General features: G+C 36.6%; 1 protein-coding gene across 10 annotated transcripts in view; it reads left to right on the top strand.

Annotated features, from left to right (window-relative positions):
- ACAP2 (ArfGAP with coiled-coil, ankyrin repeat and PH domains 2) overlaps positions 1–17,670 on the top strand; it is a 166,071-nt gene that overhangs the window by 83,046 nt on the left and 65,355 nt on the right. For 9 of the 10 annotated variants that reach the window (XM_017514599.2, XM_017514602.2, XM_017514600.2 and 6 more), the window contains exons 5-6: positions 11,369–11,427; positions 13,728–13,911. In XM_017514599.2, coding sequence (XP_017370088.1) covers positions 11,369–11,427; positions 13,728–13,911 — 243 coding nt within the window. Of the gene's footprint in view, positions 1–4,239; positions 4,264–11,368; positions 11,428–13,727; positions 13,912–17,670 lie in introns of those variants that run through there. The other variant, XM_037733469.1, reaches the window with a different exon arrangement.

The raw sequence follows: 17,670 nt of genomic DNA, 5'->3' as shown, positions 1-17,670 counted from the left end.
TTATTATTATAATGACCTTCTTTGTCTCTTAAAATTTTTTTTGGAAGTCTGTTTTGTATGATATAAATATAGTGACTTCTGTTACTTTTTGTCTTTTTTTTTTCTGTTCCTTTTTGGTTTTCATTTGCATGGAATATCCTTTTGCATTCCTTTATTTTCAGTTTATATGTGTCTCTTTAGGTGAGATGTGTCCCTTACAAGCAACAGATTGTTTCTTTATCCATTCAGCCACTCTTTGTCTTTTGATTGGAGATTATAGCCCATTTACATTCAGCATTATTATTGATGAGTAAGGATTTACTCCTGCCATATTGTTATTTGTTTTTTGGTTGTTTTGTGATCTTCTCTTCGTGTCTTTCTCTTAGTGAAGGTGATTTTCTCTGCTGTTAGGTTTTATTTTCTTACTTTTAATTTTTTGTTTATCCCTTATTTGTAGATGGGAGATTATCATGAGGCTTGCACATAGTACCTTATGGTTTATGCGACACTGACTGCATAAACAAACCAACAAAAAGAAAACTAATAAAAATTCAATACTTGGCTCACGCCTGTAATCCCTGCACTTTGGGAGGCCGAGGTGGGCAGATCACGAGGTCAAGAGATTGAGACCATTCTGGCCAACATGGTGAAACCTCATCTCTACTAAAAAATACAAAATTAGCTGGGTGTGGTTGTGCGGGCCTGTAGTCCCAGCTACTCTGGAGGCAGGAGAATTGCTTGAACCAGGGAAGCGGAGGTTGCAGTGAGCCAAGATCACGTCACTGTGCTCCAGCCTGGTGCCTGGTGACAGAGTGAGACTCTGTCTCAAAACAAAAAAACAATACTTTAACTTTGTGTCCTCACTTTGTAACTTTTTGCTGTTTCTATTTGTATATTATTGTATTGTCTCTGTTGAAAAGTTATACTTATTATTTTTGGTCTGTTTATCTTTTCATCTTTCTATTACTACTTAGGAGTAGTTTACACAGCACAATTTCAGTGTTACAGTATTCCGTGTTTGTTTGTGTACTTACTGTCACCAGTCAGCCTTGCACCTGCAAATGATTTCCTCTTGCTCATTAACATCCTTTTTTTTTTCAGAATGAAGAACCTGCCTGTAGCATATCATGTAGGACAGGTCTGATGTTGATGAAATTCATCAACTTTTGTTTGTCTGGGAGAACCTTTATTTATCTTTCATGTTTGAAGGATATTTTTGTTGCATATGCTACTCTAGAGTAAAAATTTTTTTTGCCAGGACTTTACATATGTCATGATGGTCTCTCCTGGCCTGTAAGGTTTCCATTGAAAAGTCTGCTGCCAGATGCATTGGAGCTCGATTGTGTTGTTTCTGTTCTTGTGCTGCTTTTAGAATTCTTTTTTATCCTTAGTCTTTGAGAGTTTGATTATTAAACTAATAATGGTTTAAATCTACTTCATATTCTATAACCATCTTATACTTGAATATTTGTATGTTTCTCTCAGTTTCAGAAATTTTCTGTTATTGTCCTTTTGAATAAACTTTCTGTTTCTCTCTCTCTTTCTACCTCCTTTTTAAGGCTAGTTACTCTTAGATTTACTCCCTTGAGACTGTTTTCTAGATCTTATAGGTATGCTTCATTCTTTTTTATTCTTTTTCCTTCTCTATTTTCAAATAGGCTCATAAATCTCATGAATTCTTTCTTCTGCTTGATCACTTCTGCTATTAAGAGACTCTGATGAATTCTTTAAATGTCAAATGCATTTTTCAACTCAAGAATTTCTGTTTCACTTTTAAAAATTATTTTAATTTCTTTGTTAAATTTATCTGATAGGATTCTAAATTTCTTCTCTGTTATCTTGAGTTTCATTTGAGTTTCCTCAGAGCAGCTATTTTGAATTATCTGTCTGAAAAGTCATATACCTCTGTGTCTCTGAGATTGGCCCCTGGTGCCATATTTAGTTCTTTTGATGAGGTTATGTTTTCTTCGATGGTCTTGATGCTAGTGGATGTTTGTCAATGTCTAGGCATTGAAGACTTAGGTATTTATTGTAGGCTTCATAGTCTGGGCTTGTTGTACTCATCCTTCTTGAGAAGGCTAGCCAAGTATTCAAAACTACTTGGTTGTTGTGATCAAAGTTTTTGTTCACTACAGCTATATCTGCATTAGGGCACCCCAAGCCTAGTAATGCTGTAGTTCTTGCACACTTACAGAGATACCAGCTTGGTGGCTGATATAGTTAGGCTTTGTGTCCCCACCCAAATCTCATCTTGTATTATCCCCAATAATCCCCATGTGTCAAGGGAGAGACCAGGTGGAGATCATTGGATCATGGGGGTGGTTTCCCACATGGTTTTCTGGTGATAGTGAGTACATTACATGAGATCTGATGGTTTTGTAAGTGTTTGATAGTTCCTTCTGTGTTCATGCTCCTTCCTGCTGCCTTGTAAAGAAAGTTCCTGGCTATCCCTTCACCTTCTGCTATGATTTTAAGTTTCCTGAGGCCTCCCCAGCCATGTGGAACTGTGAATCAATTAAACCTCTTTCCTTTCTAGATTACCCAGTCTCAGGCAGTTCTTTATAACAGTGTGAGAATGGACTAATACTGTGGTCTTGGATAACATCTGGAAGAATTCTCTGGATTACCAGGTAGAGACTCTTGTTTTCTTCCCTTACTTTCTCCAAAATGAATGCAGTCTCTCTTTTTCTGGCTAAGCTGCCTGGAGCTTGGAGAGGAGTGACACGGCAATCCTGTTGCTACCATCATTGAGACTGTACTTGGTCACATCTGAGGCCAGCAATGCACTGTGTCTTGCCCATGTCCCACTGTAGCTTTTACCTGCCTACAACCTGTGTTCTTTCTAAGCCTTCAGGCTATATACAATTAATATTTCAAGAGTGACTGAAGCCAGCCATTCTTGTGTATTTCCCTTCAGGATGGTGAATTCCTCTGGGCCCTGGACAGGTTCAGAGTTACAGAGATACCGTCTGGGAGCTAAGGCCTGAAATCAGAAACCTTAGAAATTTCCCTGGGGCTCTATTCAACTATGTTTAAGCTGGTACTGAAATCACAAGACAGAGTCCTTCCTATTTTTCCTTTTCCTTTCCCCAGGCAGTGGGGTCACTCCACGTGTCCACCTCCACACAGGGCCATGGGGAGTATTGCCACATGTTCTTAAGTGAATATTATCCCTGTTCACTTAAGGCCCAAGGGCTCAGCTTTTCGTGAATATTGCCATTCATGAGACTCACCCTTCAGGGCAGTGAGCTCTCTTCTGGCTTAGGATAGGTCCAGAGGTACTGTCCATTGTACTCTGGAATCGGGTACCCCAGGAGCCCACATAGTGCTCTTCCCAACTATGTTTGAGCTGGTACCTAAGCTGCAAGACAAAATTCCCTTTATTCGCCCCCCCCCTCCTTTTCTCAAGCAGAAGGAGTCTCACCTCGTAGCCACCATAGCTGTGAATATGCTGGGTTCACACCTGAGTCCCGCATGTCTCAGAGTCTTAGCTGAGGCCCACAGTGTGTATTATTTGCTTACTGCTCGTGATTATTCAGGGTCTAAGGGCTCTATAGTCAGCAAGTGATGAATTCCTTCAGTACTTGATCCTTCCCTTCAAGGTAGCAGGTTCCCTTCTGGCCCAGGGTGTGTCTAAAAATGTCATCTGGGAGTTAGAGCCTAGAATGGGGACCTCACAACTCTGCCTGATGCCTTATTCAAGTGTGGCTTGAGGTGGTATTTATGTTGCAAAACAAAGTCCTGTTTATTCTTCTCCTCTTCTCAAGGAGAAGGAAGGAATCTCTTTTGGAGCCGGGAGCCTTGCTGCCTATGGCTGGGGGATGTGTGACACAAGCACTCCCTTAGCCACACCGGCTAGCATCTCACTAGGCCATGTCCCTCCAAGTCCACTGGCTCCGAGCCCAGCACAGCACTTTAACTTGCCTAGGAGTTAGAGTCCTTGTGATCTAGCTACCTTTTAGTGTTATTTATGACCTCGGAGCACTTTGGCCTGTGGTGGTGAGGCTTGCCAAAACTCAAGTTCCAACTTCCAAGCTGTGTGATTGTCCTCTGCCTAGGGCTGGTCTAAATGCTCCATTCATTTTCATCGGCTGAGTTCTGCCTGGGGTTGGCAGCACTGCGTTCCAGGGTGTAGTCCCACAGTTGCTGTGCTCTTCTCCCATGCGCGCCAGAAATTCTTCCTCTGTGCCCTGTGGTTGCTACGAGCGGATGGGGGAAGGCTGAGGTTAGCAATTCAAGACTGTCTTTTCTATCTTCTTCACTGCTTTTTTCAGCCATATGAAGGTAAAAGCATGTACTGTAATTGTTTACATGATTTTTGGTTCTTATGAAGGTACTTTTTATTACATGGTTGTCAAATTTGGTGTTCCTGCAGGGAGATCAATCAGTGGTGGCTTCTGTTTGGCCATATTGCTCTGCCTCTCATTGTAGCTTATTTTTATTTTTAATTTTTGTTATGAGGGAGTTTTGTTAATGTTCCCTAGGCTGTTCTCAAATGCTTTACTTCAAGTGATCCTCCCATCTTGGCTTCCCAAAGTGTTGGGATTACAGGCACGAGCCACTTTGCCTGGCCTGAATAGTATTTAAATAAATCACAAGGACTTTAAACCACAAAATGTCTACTTAGAGCAAAAGGCACCTTATTTGTAAGAACAGGAAACAGGGATAATGCTATTTATGGATACATAGCCTATTCTTTTACTAACCTTTCTGGATTAGATCTGCCATCTTTGATTTGCATCTTAGCTTTCATCCTTTCCTGAAGACAGCAGAGATAGTGTTGCTCTAAATGAGTTCATACATGTGTGAGGAATAACTTTAGTGTGAGCTGTTGGTTTTAAACAGTTATATATTATTCTGTGCACTTTTATAAGTTCATTTTATAATGCGCAGATTGGTCAACTGACATTTTTGATTATTTGTAATACATATGTTGCTTGGAATAATACTGTTAATTTCCAGAAATATAAGTGAACCTTAGCTTTTCTGTTGGTGGCTTTTAAACTTTTTATGATAGGAAAATAAATGGTGTGCATTTTCTCCTGGGAAGGTATAGACTAGAGACTTAGATACCGGTAGACTAATTGAGGAATTTCTGTGTAGCAGTTTAGTATAGAAAAGAATTAGCTGTCCATGAGGGAGGGCTTTTAAGAACAAAAAAAAAAAAAAACACCAAAAAAAAAAAAAAAAAAAAAAAAAAAAAGACAAATTAGCTATTAGGTAGCTGTGGCTTGAGATTGGCAAGTCAGAGACAGAACTGTTGCTTTATTAACAATGTACTTTTCATACTAATGGAAGAATTAAAGGTAGATAACCTAGATTATTGTGGCTGGGCGCACTGGCTCACGCCTCCAAATTCAACTCTTTGGGAGGTCAGGAGTTCGAAATCAGGCTGGCCAACATGGCGAAACCGCATCTCTGCTAAAAATACAAAACTTAGCTGAGTGTGGTGGGACACACCTGTAGTCCCAGCTACTAAGAAGGCTAAAGCACAAGAATTGCTTGAACCCAGAGGTATAGTTTGCAGTGAGCTGAGATCATGCTGCTGCACTCCAGCCTGGGTGATGGAGTAAGACTCTGTCTCCAAAACAAAACAAAACCAGTAAATAGCCCAGATTATTGACATCTAATTTCGTGAAATACTACTCATTCTATTCAAGTGTATAGAAAATTTAATTTTGGTAATGTTACGTTTTAAAGGCAATAACATTCAGGACATAGGTGTGGGCAAAGATTTCATGATGAAGTCGTTAGAAGCAACTGCAACAAAAGCAAAAATTGACAAATGGGATCTAATTAAAGAGTTTCTGTACAATCAAAGAAACTGTCAGCAGAGTAAACAGACAACCTACAGAAGGGAGAAAATATTTGCAAACTGTTTATCTGATAATATTCTTATATCCAGAATCTATAATGATTTGCCATCTATGAATCTTCTTTGGTGAAGTGTCGTCTTTTCTTCATTACAAAAATGGATTTGTTGGCTGGGTGTGGTGGCTCACGCCTGTAATCCTAGCCCTTTGGAAGGCCAAGGCTGGCAGATCACTTTAGGTCACAAGTTGATGACCAGCCTGGCCAATGTGGTGAAACCTCGTCTCTACTAAAAGTTACAAAAATTAGATGGGCGTGGTGGCACACAACTGTAATGCCAGCTACTTGGGAGGCTGAGGCATAAGAATCGCTTGAACTCAGGAGGCAGAGGTTGGAGTGAGCCGAGATCATGCCACTGCACTCCAACCTGGGCAGATTCCAACAGCGAGATTCCATCTCAAAAAATAAATAAATAAATAAAATAAAAATTTCTTTGTGTTTATTGAGTTGTTGTATGTTTTGCAGATATTTTCTTCCCTGCTTTGGCTTGCCTTCTTCATTTTTATAGCAGTGTGTTTTAAAGATCAAACTTTTTTTTTAATGAAGTCAATTTATTGATTTTGTTCTTCTCTAGTTTTCTTTAGTGGTCTGTTAAGAAATGTTTGCAGCCAGGCACGGTGGCTCACACCTGTAATTCCAGCACTTTGGGAGGCTGAGTTGGGTGAATCATGAGGTCAAGAGATCAAGACCATCCTGGCCAACATGGTAAAACCCCATCTCTACTAAAAATGCAAAAAAATTAGCTGGGTGTGGTGGCACGCGCCTGTAGTCCCAGCTACTCGGGAGGCTGAGGTAGGAGAATTGGTTGAACCAGGGAGGTGGAGGCTGCAGTGAGCCAAGATTGCGCCACTGCACTCCAGCCTGGTGACAGAGCGAGACGCTATCTCAAAAAACAAAACAAAACAAAAAAAAAAAAAAAAAAAAATTTTTGCTTAACCCTGTTCAGCCTATTCAGCAAGTTTTTTTTTTTTCCTCAGGGTTTTCTTGTAGAAGTTTAGGTCAGTGATCTATTTCAAGTTAAATTTTATAAATGTCCCATGGTAAGGGTTGAAGTTTTCTTTTTTTCTTTATCATTATTAAATTCTTTGCATCTTGCTCTCCAGCTTGTTTCATTATCATTTGCTCTATACATTTTCCCATCTTTATTGGCACCTTTTATATAAAAAAAAATTGACCATATATATGGATCATACCTGCTTTATTGATCTTTTTGCTTGTCTTTTTTCTTTCTTTTTTTTTCTGAGACAGTCTTGCTCTGTTTTGTAGGCTAGAGTGCTGTGAAATGAAAATGACTCACTGCAGTCTCCACCTCCTGGGCTCAAGTAATCCTCCTGCTTTAGCCTCCTGAGTAGCTGGGACCAGAGGCATGTGCTACCACGCCTGGCTAATTTTTGGAATTTTTGTTGAGATGGGGTCTCACTTTGTTGCCAAGGCTGGTCTCCAACTCCTGGGCTCAGGTGATTCTCTCAAAGTGCTGGGATTACAGATGTGAGCCATTGTACCCAGCCTTTGCCTGTCTTTATACAGTACCACACTGCATTGATTACTGTAGCTTTCATAGTAAGTCTTGAAATTAGGTAGTATGGGTATTCTAACTCTTCCTCTTTTTCAAAGTTATTTTGGCTTTCTGTGTCCTTTATGTTTTCATATACCATTTATAATTAACTTTTCAATTTCTACAAAAAAATCTTACTGAGATTTAGAGTGGGATTGCATTGTGTGTATAGATCAATTTGATGTGAATCAACATTTTACTATTAATAAGTCTTCTAATCCAAGCAGTATATGTGTTTCTCAAAGTAGAGGGCCATGATTTTGTCTGTGTGTGTACGATTTTATCACTTTGACAATGATTGGTTACTTGTTGTCCACATTGACTTTCGATAGATTTTTCAAAGTGGTGACAGGTACATAGGTAATCAGTGCATAGAGCTTGTTTGGTGAATGTTCAGCCTCATCATGTTTTCTGGACAACCGCATGTAGGTACCTGTGGGATATTTCTTATTCCTTTGGTTCTGACAGCTTTGTTTTGCCTGGTGTCAATGTGCATATCTAGAGTTTCCATCTCCTTCATGGCAAGTTTCTGGATCTCTTTGAGTGCCTGAGGGGCATGCCTCTTGAAGCCCACTCCATGAATGTTGATGTTGTCTTCTTAGGTCACCACCTTACTGATAGCAGAATAATTCTTCTTCTTGCCGCCCATCTTTGTGGAGCCATTTTCTGCTGGACCCAAGTTGGAAAAGAAGAGCATGAAAGATTCTCTGATTATTTACGTTTTCTTTAATTTCTCTGAGCATGTTTTGTAGCCATCACTGTGAAGTCTTGCATATTTTTGTCAAATTTATCCTTAAGCTTTTTCTATTTGTTATTGTAAATGGTATTTTTTTAAAAGTTCAATTGCTAATTGGTCATTGCTGATCTATGGAAATACAACTGATTTTTGTATTTTGAATTTTTTTCTACAACCTTGTTAAACTCACTTATTCTAGCAGTTTTTTTCTGCAGATTCCACAGTGTTATCTGTAGAGCTGACCATAATATCTGTGGATAAAGACAATGTTATATTCTGCCTTACTAATATGTATGCTTTTAGTTTCTTGTATGATGGCATTGCTAGAATTTCTAGTGTAATATTGAATAGAAGTGATGAGTAGACATTCCTGGCCATGTTCCAGATCTGAGGGTGAAAGTAGCCTTTTGCCACTAACCAGGATGTTAGACACATATTTTTCATATGTCCTCTTTATTAGACAGAGGGAGTTACCTTATATTCCCATATTCTTGAGAGTTTTTAAAAATCAGGAATGGATGATTTTTGTCCAATGCATTTTGTGTCTATCATAGGAGAGAGAGGGTTGATTGCAGTGCAGTGGCATGATCACAGTTCACTGCAACCTTGAACTCCTGGGCTCAAGTGATTCTCTTACCTTAGCCTCCTGAGCAGCCAGGACTACAAGTGTGTGCCACCATGCTTGGCTCATTTAAAAAAAAAAAAAAAAAAACAATTATAAAGATGGGTCTTGGCATATGGCTCAGGCTAATCTTGAACTCTGGCCTCATGGGATCCTCCTATCTTGGGCTCCCAAAGTACTGGGATTATAGGGATGAGCCACCATGCCTGGCCCTGATTTTATTTCCTGAGGTCAAGTTTAAATACAGTTAAATTAAAAAATCTTATTTGTACCATTCAGTTAATTTTGGCAAGCCCATCCACTTATGTAAGTCAAATCCTTTTTAAGATACAGATCATTACGATTACCTAGAAAGTTCTCCCATACCACTTCTTAGACAGTCCCAACCCGTAATCCCAAAGGCAAGTCCTGTTCTGATTTTCTTCCATAAACTAGTTGTGCTCTTTCTGTAACTTTACATAAATAGAATCATGTTGTATATATGTGTATCTGTGTGTGTGTGTGAGACTTCTTTCGCTTGGAATAACATTTTTGAGATTCATCTATATTGTTGCCTGTTTCAGTAGTTCTCTTTATTTAATGCTTTGTAGTGTAACTTAATATAATGTTATCTTTTCGCTTTATACCCTACTACATGGTCAATTTTCTTGAATGTTGTTAGTGTTTCTGAGAAGATTGGATGTTCTCTTTTCATTGGTTTTATGTTTCTCTGTCTGTCCTTTAAATTAATCTAGTTAATGTGTTATTTGTTTCTTCTTCATTTAAAAATCTGTTGTTTCATATTTATACTGTAATTCTTCATATTTTAAAGTTATTTTTAAATTTAAATATAACAAAATTGATTTTTTGTGGCATATAACTTTATGGGTTTTGATAGTTGCATACAGTTTGGTCTCCACACCAAAATCAAGATGCACAACAGTTTCATCAACTTCCCAGAATCCCTCATGTTGCTCCATTATCAACCCTTCCATCCTCCTTCTATCAGTGGAAATGGCTGATTTGTTTTTCATCCCCTCAGTCTTGCCCTTTCCTCAATGCCATACAAATTTTGTTTCACTTAGCAAAATGCATTGAGATTCACCTATGTTGTTGCATGTATTAAAAATCTTTCCTTTTTATTCCTGAGTAGTAATATATGAATATACTGTAGTTTGTTTCTGTATTCACCAGTTGAAAGACATTTGGGTATTTTCATTATTTTGGCAATTAGGAATGAATCTGCTATAAACATTTCAGTACAGGTTTTTGTGTGAACATAAGTTTTATTTATTTATTTATTTTGCCAAATACCTAGGATTGGGATTGTTACATTTCATGTACATGTAATTTTAATTTTATATGATTTGGAAGGTTTTAAACTATAGATTCTGTCTCTAAACTCTGTTCAGGGTATCAGTTTCTTCTTGAATGAACCTTGGTAGTTTTTGTCTTTCACAAAATATGTCCATTTTATCCGTTGAATTTATAGGCCTACAGCTGTTTCTCAGCTTCACAGATTATCTTTTTAATATATATGCAATCCATGATAAAGACATGTCTCTCCTTAATGTTTGAAATTTGTGTCTTCTTTTGAGCTTTATGAATTTTATAATCTTTTAAGAACCAGATGTTTGGATTCTTTGATTTTTCTCTAGTAACTTTCTGTTTTCTATTTAGTTGACTTCTACTCTGATCTTTATTATTTTCTTTCTTCTGCTTACTTTTGGTTTAGTACTTTGAGTTTAACACAATACAGACAAATTTAATTTCTCTCTGGAAGTAAATTGACAGATTTCGAACCCTAAATCCAGATTCCCGTGGAATGTGTGTATGTGGTATTTAGGAGAAAACAGAAGACAGAACTTCGGAGATAAATAAATTGTGGTATTGTTTTTAATTAGTAGAAGAACAGAGGATTTTTCTTTCGGATATTGATCTTTCTGCCTGTTCATCTAACTTTATTTCAAACTCTGAATGAAGTATATCTGTAAATTATTAAAGGTGGAATTCCCATGATAAGCATTTTGATGTTTATAATACACAGAGCCATTTGTGCTAAATATGTGGCATCATTTAAATGGGGCAAAATACTATCTGGCGGAATAAAATTTTATTCTTGTCTCTAATGTTAGCAGTTATTTAACCTAAATGTTTACTTGAATTCAAAATAGTCATTTAAGTCCCCAAGTCTTCCCAAATGAGTAGCCTCTGCCTCAGCTAAGGTATATGGCATTTCTGGAGTTGTTTTCATTTGGTATGCTGTGATATATTGGAGTAAGTAATTTCTGTAATGTATGGAGTGGAATTTGTATTCCTGTTTTAGGTTGTCTTCCAAAGCCTGAATTAAGGAAATACGTTGCCCCACTGTTTGAACATTCTACTTAAATATTAAAGCAGATTTGTTTTTCTCTGTAAATAGAAGTAGTTTTATTTTTGAGAGATGAAATTGGCTTATCTGTTTTGGGTTCCATTTTTAAATGCTTATTTCTTTTGTAGTCTTCAAGAAGAGATATAGGTGGTATTACAATTGGAGAATTGATGAAGGGATGTGACATTTATAGCACTGTAAGAAAATTATTTTATTTACTTTTCTAATCACTTGATATCACATTTTATTTTTTAGATCCTGTTTGACCAAACTCAGAGATCAATTAAAGCACAGCTTCAGAACTTTGTTAAAGAGTAAGTCAATTGCAGTGAAGAGGAAAGAAAATCAACTAGTTAATGATTAATCTGGGAGTTGGTATCTTTTGGAAGAAATTATATACCATGAATCATTGAAAATATTGGAGTTTTTGTTTGCTTTGTGAAATGTATGCTGCATTTCTTCCTAAATTACTCTGTAAGAAAGTCAGACTTGATGTCTTTCAGTGAATCACTTACTCCATGAATATGTGTTCTGGAGAATACTTAGCTAGGATACATAGCTATAGGTTTAAAAAATTGCTTTAATGTAAATAATCTAATTGGCCTTTCACAATCCAAAGCAAACCCCAAAAAGGGTTGAAATACTATTAGTTATTGTAGTTGAAACTATGTTTTCCATTATTTCAATGTGACATTTTCTTTGAAGAGGAGATAATGGAATATATGAGAATGAGTCATGAAAGTACATAATTTTTGTTACATATGAGTATTTTCTGTCACATTCATCACATTTTCTTTGTGAAATAAAATAGAACTAGAAATTTTAAAAAATCAGAAATTTCCGTATTAGGAAAGTTTTTCTTTTTCACATTAATAATACAGTTTTTCTCTTTAGATTCCTGATTAAGAATATATAAAATTACAGATAAAGTTGATTATAATAGAGCTGTAAAGTGGTGTTAGATCTCATAAAGATAGCACACTGTTTTAATAGGTTAGAATTTGTTGTTCTGGAGGTTATGTATTACAGTTTTGTTTTTTTTTTTGTTTCTTTTTTTAATATAGAGACAGAGTCTGACTCTGTTACCCAGGCTGGAGTACAGTGGCTTGATCATAACTCACTGTAACCTCGAATTCCTGGGCTGAAGTGAGGTCTCAGCCTCCTGAGTAGTTAGGACTACAGGCATACACCATCACTTCTGGCTAATTTATCTTTTATTTTTTATTATTTGTAGAGACAGGTTTCACTGTGTTGCGGAGGTTAGTCTCAAACTCCTGGCCTCAAAGCAGTCTTCTTACCTTGACCTCCCAAAACACTGGGATTACAGACATGAGCCTCTGCATCCAACCAGATTCTTTATAAATTACTGTGTAATAGATTAACACTCAGAGCGTCTTCGTAGAATGCACACATAACAGTTTATGGCTTCTTTCAAAGAGTTGAGTATATTTCTTACATATACTTTATTATGATTTTTATAAAATCATTTATCTTCAAGTTATTTTACCTAACTCTGTAGTAGAAAAATAAAAGCAAAGGGATGTTATATGACTTAAGATCATTCATGAACCAAGTGTTTCAAATTTTCAGACTATTAAAAGGGATATTGTTACTCTTTGCTGATGCAATGATTCTTTCAGAAATTGATGTGTTCCAGCTTAGGGAATAATGGGAGACCACAGAAATAAAAAATAAAAATTGGCCTTGTGTGGTGGTATGTGACTATATATAGTCCCAGCTACTTGAAAGGCTTTAGGTGGTAGATTGCTTGAGCCCAGGAGTTCAAGGCTGTAGTGAGCTCTGATCATGCCACAGCATGAGAAACAAATGTTGTTTCTTAAAGTCTGGTCTGTAGACCACCCGTAGTAGTAAAATTAAAGGTGTGTCTTACACTCCTCAGTTTTCTAGCATTTGTCCTGAAGGCTAAAGAATTATAATCTCTCAGAAAGGACTCTGGAATTTGCATTTTTAATAAGTGCCCTATAGTGATTCTTATGTATACTACTGTTTAAAAATCATTTGGTGAAATAATGGTACATGTCACTGGAGTTGTCTTTAGAAAGACAGTTAACTTTTCCTTCATGTTTCTGTAATGTTAACGTGATAATTTATTTTCACCTCAAGTTATGTAGATTTAAATAATGAAATTTAGTTGACTTTCTCAGGATTTATACAAAATCGAGAAACTATATAATGTTTTAGTTTGAAGGGTAAATGTATTTCAATGAGAGGTGAAACAAAAAATGGAGGAACATAGGAATTAAATTCTAAATGTTACTTTACTAAAGTGTTTGTTTTTTCAAGATGGAGTGTTGCTCTGTCGCTCATGTTTGCAACCTCCACCTCCTGGGTTCAAGTGATTCTCCTGCCTCAGCCTCCCAAGTAGCTGGAACTACTGGCGTGTGCCACCACGCCCAGCTTATTTTTTTGTATTTTTATTAGAGACGGGGTTTCACCATGTTGGCCAGGATGGTCTTGATCTCTTGACCTCATGATCTACCCACCATCGTCTCCCAAAGTAATGGGATTACAGGTGTGAGCCACCGCGCCCAGCCTGCTAAGGTTTTTTAATGAAGCAAGTTATAAAAGTTTCACCAAGTTTTTCTTTTTTTAGAGATCTTAGAAAATTCAAAGATGCCAAGAAGCAATTTGAAAAAGTCAGTGAAGAAAAAGAAAATGCGTTAGTAAAAAATGCCCAAGTACAAAGAAACAAACAACATGAAGTTGAAGAAGCCACCAACATTCTGACAGCAACAAGAAAATGTTTTCGACATATAGCCCTCGATTATGTGCTTCAGGTATATATTTTCTTACTGTGTATGTTTTCAGACAGTGCCTACTAAACAGGTTTTTACTTTTCAGTGATTGCCCTAAGAAGTATAAATACTTTTACTTTGAGGTTAAAGTTAAAACATTATCTTTTGTGGAAAATTTCCATCTGTGTAGCTGTTCATGTATCCATGTGTGTATGGATATATAGTCCTTTGGTTCTGAGTTCTGCGGCTTTTCTCTTAACATTATATTCCACATTTAAAAATGTTTAAAAAGCATTTTTAGTTGCTATATTTTATTCTCTGGAATTGCTATATCAGTTTATCCTTTATTATACCAATTTATTATTTCAGTAAATTTAGGGGTACAAGTGGATTTTTGGTCACATGATGAACTGCATAGTGATGAAGTGTCAGCTTTCAGTGTATCTGTCACTCCAGTAGTATACATTGTACCCAACAGGACATTTTTCATCCCTCACCTTCCTCCTACTTTCTCCCTTTCTGAGTCTTCAGTGTACATTATACCACTCTGTATGCCCCTGAGAACCTGTAACTTAGCTCCTACTTATAGTTGACAATATACGGCATTTGGTTTTCCATTCCTTCGTTACTTGATTTAGGATAAGGGCCCCTAGTTCAATCTAAGTTGCTGTAAAAGGCATTTATCATGTTCAAGTTTTACTGACAATAGGGAAAATATAATTTTCAGTAGTTGTGAGTGTTAATAACGTCTTTACATTTCTTATTTCTTTAGAGTAGATTCTTAGAGGTACTAAGGCTCACTATATTGCCAAATAAAAACTCTTTCTAGAAGTAGTGTTATCATATTTTTGCATTAGGTGCTGTTTTTAAAAACTAGAAATCTGTATTTGGTAAGTTGCTTGGTCATCTTCCAGTCTAACGTATAGTTGAAGCTAGTGTGAGTGTGATAAGTCTCCAAAGATACTTGAGACACATGAAAACTGAAGGCATATTATATTGTGTGTTTCTGTATATCATGGAATTTAAAGCCTAAAAAACCTTTAAAGCTTAGGGAATTACCTTACGTAAATCTCCTTTCACAAAACAGTAGTGGCTGTCCTCAGAGATTGTTTACTTCACGATGATCACAGAGTACTTCCTTAAAAAGTATACAAGTAACCAAATAGAAATTAGTGATTAAAAATTACTTAGGTAACTTTGCAAAACAATAGAAAATTAAGTTTTTTTTTCTATTAAGTTCCTATTCAGTAAGTGGGAAGTTAAATTTTTAAAATGAATAGACTTTACTTTTGGAGGAAAGGTTACTAGACTGGTGTAGTCTGTATCCTAGGTCCTATTATCTACCTCACATTCATACATCATTTTCTGCTGTAATATGAGTACTCAGCCTGCCTAACCCACTGAAATGGTTCATGCAAGGGTTTTATTCACTAGACATAATTCAGTTTTTAACCAACTTGACTATTCTGTTTTACTGCAGTGGTAGGCCATAACCCTCCTTCTTGAAACAATCTTTTATCTTGATTTGTCTGAATCTGCTTTTAGGTCTTCCTTCTAACTTCTGTTTCTTTTCCATTTCTGTCTTGGGCTTCACTCCTTTGTCTGCCTTTTTACTTTCCTTTTTAGGGTCCTGTCTTTGGTTTTATTATTTTCTTACGTTATTGTTTTCTGTCAGTCTCATCATACCCCTTACTTGAATCACTACCTGTTGTTATAGGTAGGTGACCAAATATTTTTTTCACAGAGGTACTTCGTTGTCATTGTGTTCATAATTGAAGCCTCTCATTTTCCAAAATGGCTTCTCTTTCCATTTTGCCCTCAATCTAATTGAATGGTGTCACTCTTTTACTCTTTCAGTAGTTCAAAATGAGAGAATTGTATCAGATATTCTCCTCACTCTAAGCCATTACATCTAGCTGCCAAATGTGTTGAAAATTTCTCCTATGTACCTCTTAAATTGGTTCTTTCTTCACCCTTGCTGCAGCCCTAACCAAGTCTTATTGTTTCTTGCTTGGAGTATTAAGATATTCTCATAAAATTGGTCTGCCTTGCATTGCTTTTACTTGCCCTGTCATTAATTCATTCTGTTTTGTGATCAGGGTTACTCAGACTTCTCCAGGCCAGAGGAATTATTTTTGCCTCTGCCTTCTCTGTGTTGCCGTATTTTTGTACACATGGCAGTTAGACTATTTACATGTTTATTGTAAATATTTATTTTTATATATTTTTCTATTTATAAATTGTATCCCTAGCATCTAGTTTAGTGGTTAGAAAATAGATATGTAATAATTGTTTTTTGAGAGCGCAAATGGCTTAATGTTACAAATTTTATTTTAGGAGGGTTAGCTAAAATTTTCATTATCTTTAAACTTATACATTATTTTCTTGGGTGTCCATACAATAGTTGTAAGTTAGGAATGCTCACACTGCCTCCCCAACCACCGCTTCCCCCATCACCCAACAAATAACTATGTTTGTGATTTTTCTGATGGGAACTATGGCATCATTTTATGGCCTTTATTTCATTTATGTCTACTTTAGAGAATAGTAAGTAAATAAATATCCAAATATATGAAATTTGTCATGCTTCTCTAAATATTTGAGTTTACCTTTTTCCTCCAAGAATTTAAATGCTGTATAATATAATTTAAATATTATATGAAAATCCTATTTTATATAGCATTTACATTTTTATATATAACATTTAAATTTAAAAATTTTATATAGCATTTAAAATTTTTCAACTAGAAAAAAAGACATATAAAGCAGACATTTTAACATAATTCAACATTTGAGTAGTAGGCTATTTGCAGCTTCTGCTTTACTTAGAGCATTTGAAAGTTAATACTGTAGTTCTCCAAAGTCAATAGGCCTTGAAATACATGCAGAAGAAACTAGTCTTGTTTGTTTGTTTGTTTCTGAGAAGGAGTCTTGCTCTGTTGCCTAGGCTGGAGTGTAGTGATGTGATCCCAGCTCATTGCAACCTCCGTCCCCAGGGTTTAAGTGATTCTCCTGCCTCAGCCTCCCAAATAGCCGGGATTACAGGCACCCACCACCACGCCTGGCAAATTTTTATATTTTTAGTAGATATGGCATTTTACCATGTTGGCCAGGCTGGTCTCAAACTCCTGACCTCAAGCGATTCACCCGCCTCGGCCTCCCAAAGTGTAAGGATGAGCCGTCATGCCTGGCCAGAAACTAGTCTTATAGTTAAGTAAAGTTACTTAGATTTTTCTTGTCCTGTTTTAATGTTTTATTTAGTGCTTTGAAATTATTTGATAAAATATAGAATTCAGTGGGAAGAACATATTTAAAAGATATAATCTTTTGACAGTATTGGTAAAAAGTGAATGATTCTTTTCTTAGATAAACATTTTATTTCATTAAGCTGATATATAATAACAGACAAAAATAAAATGTTTGTTGTGAATTTCTAGAGTTGGGAGAGATCCCATCAAAGGCAAGTATCTTAATTTAATGATCTTTCAGTAAATTTAGTCTAATTAAAACATTTACTTAAGATCTGGCTGGGTGCAGGGGCTCATTCCTGTAATCCCAGTGCTTTGGGAGGGCAATGTGGGAGGATTGCTTGAATTGAGGAGCTTGAGACCAGATTGTGCAACATAATGAGAACCTATCTTTACGAAAAGTAAAAAAAATTAGCTGGATCTGGTACTATGTACCTATAGTCCCAGCTACTTGGGAAGCTGAGATGGGAGAATTGCTGGGGTCTAAGGCAGGGGGATTGCGTGGCCAGGAATTTCAGGCTGCAGTGAGTTCTGATCATGCCACTGCACTCCT

The sequence above is a fragment of the Cebus imitator genome, unplaced genomic scaffold, assembly GCF_001604975.1.
Source record: "Cebus imitator isolate Cc_AM_T3 unplaced genomic scaffold, Cebus_imitator-1.0 Scaffold529, whole genome shotgun sequence".
In the NCBI taxonomy this organism is placed as follows: domain Eukaryota; kingdom Metazoa; phylum Chordata; class Mammalia; order Primates; family Cebidae; genus Cebus; species Cebus imitator.
Note: the sequence above shows the minus strand (reverse complement) of the source record. Positions and strands in the feature narration are given on the sequence as shown.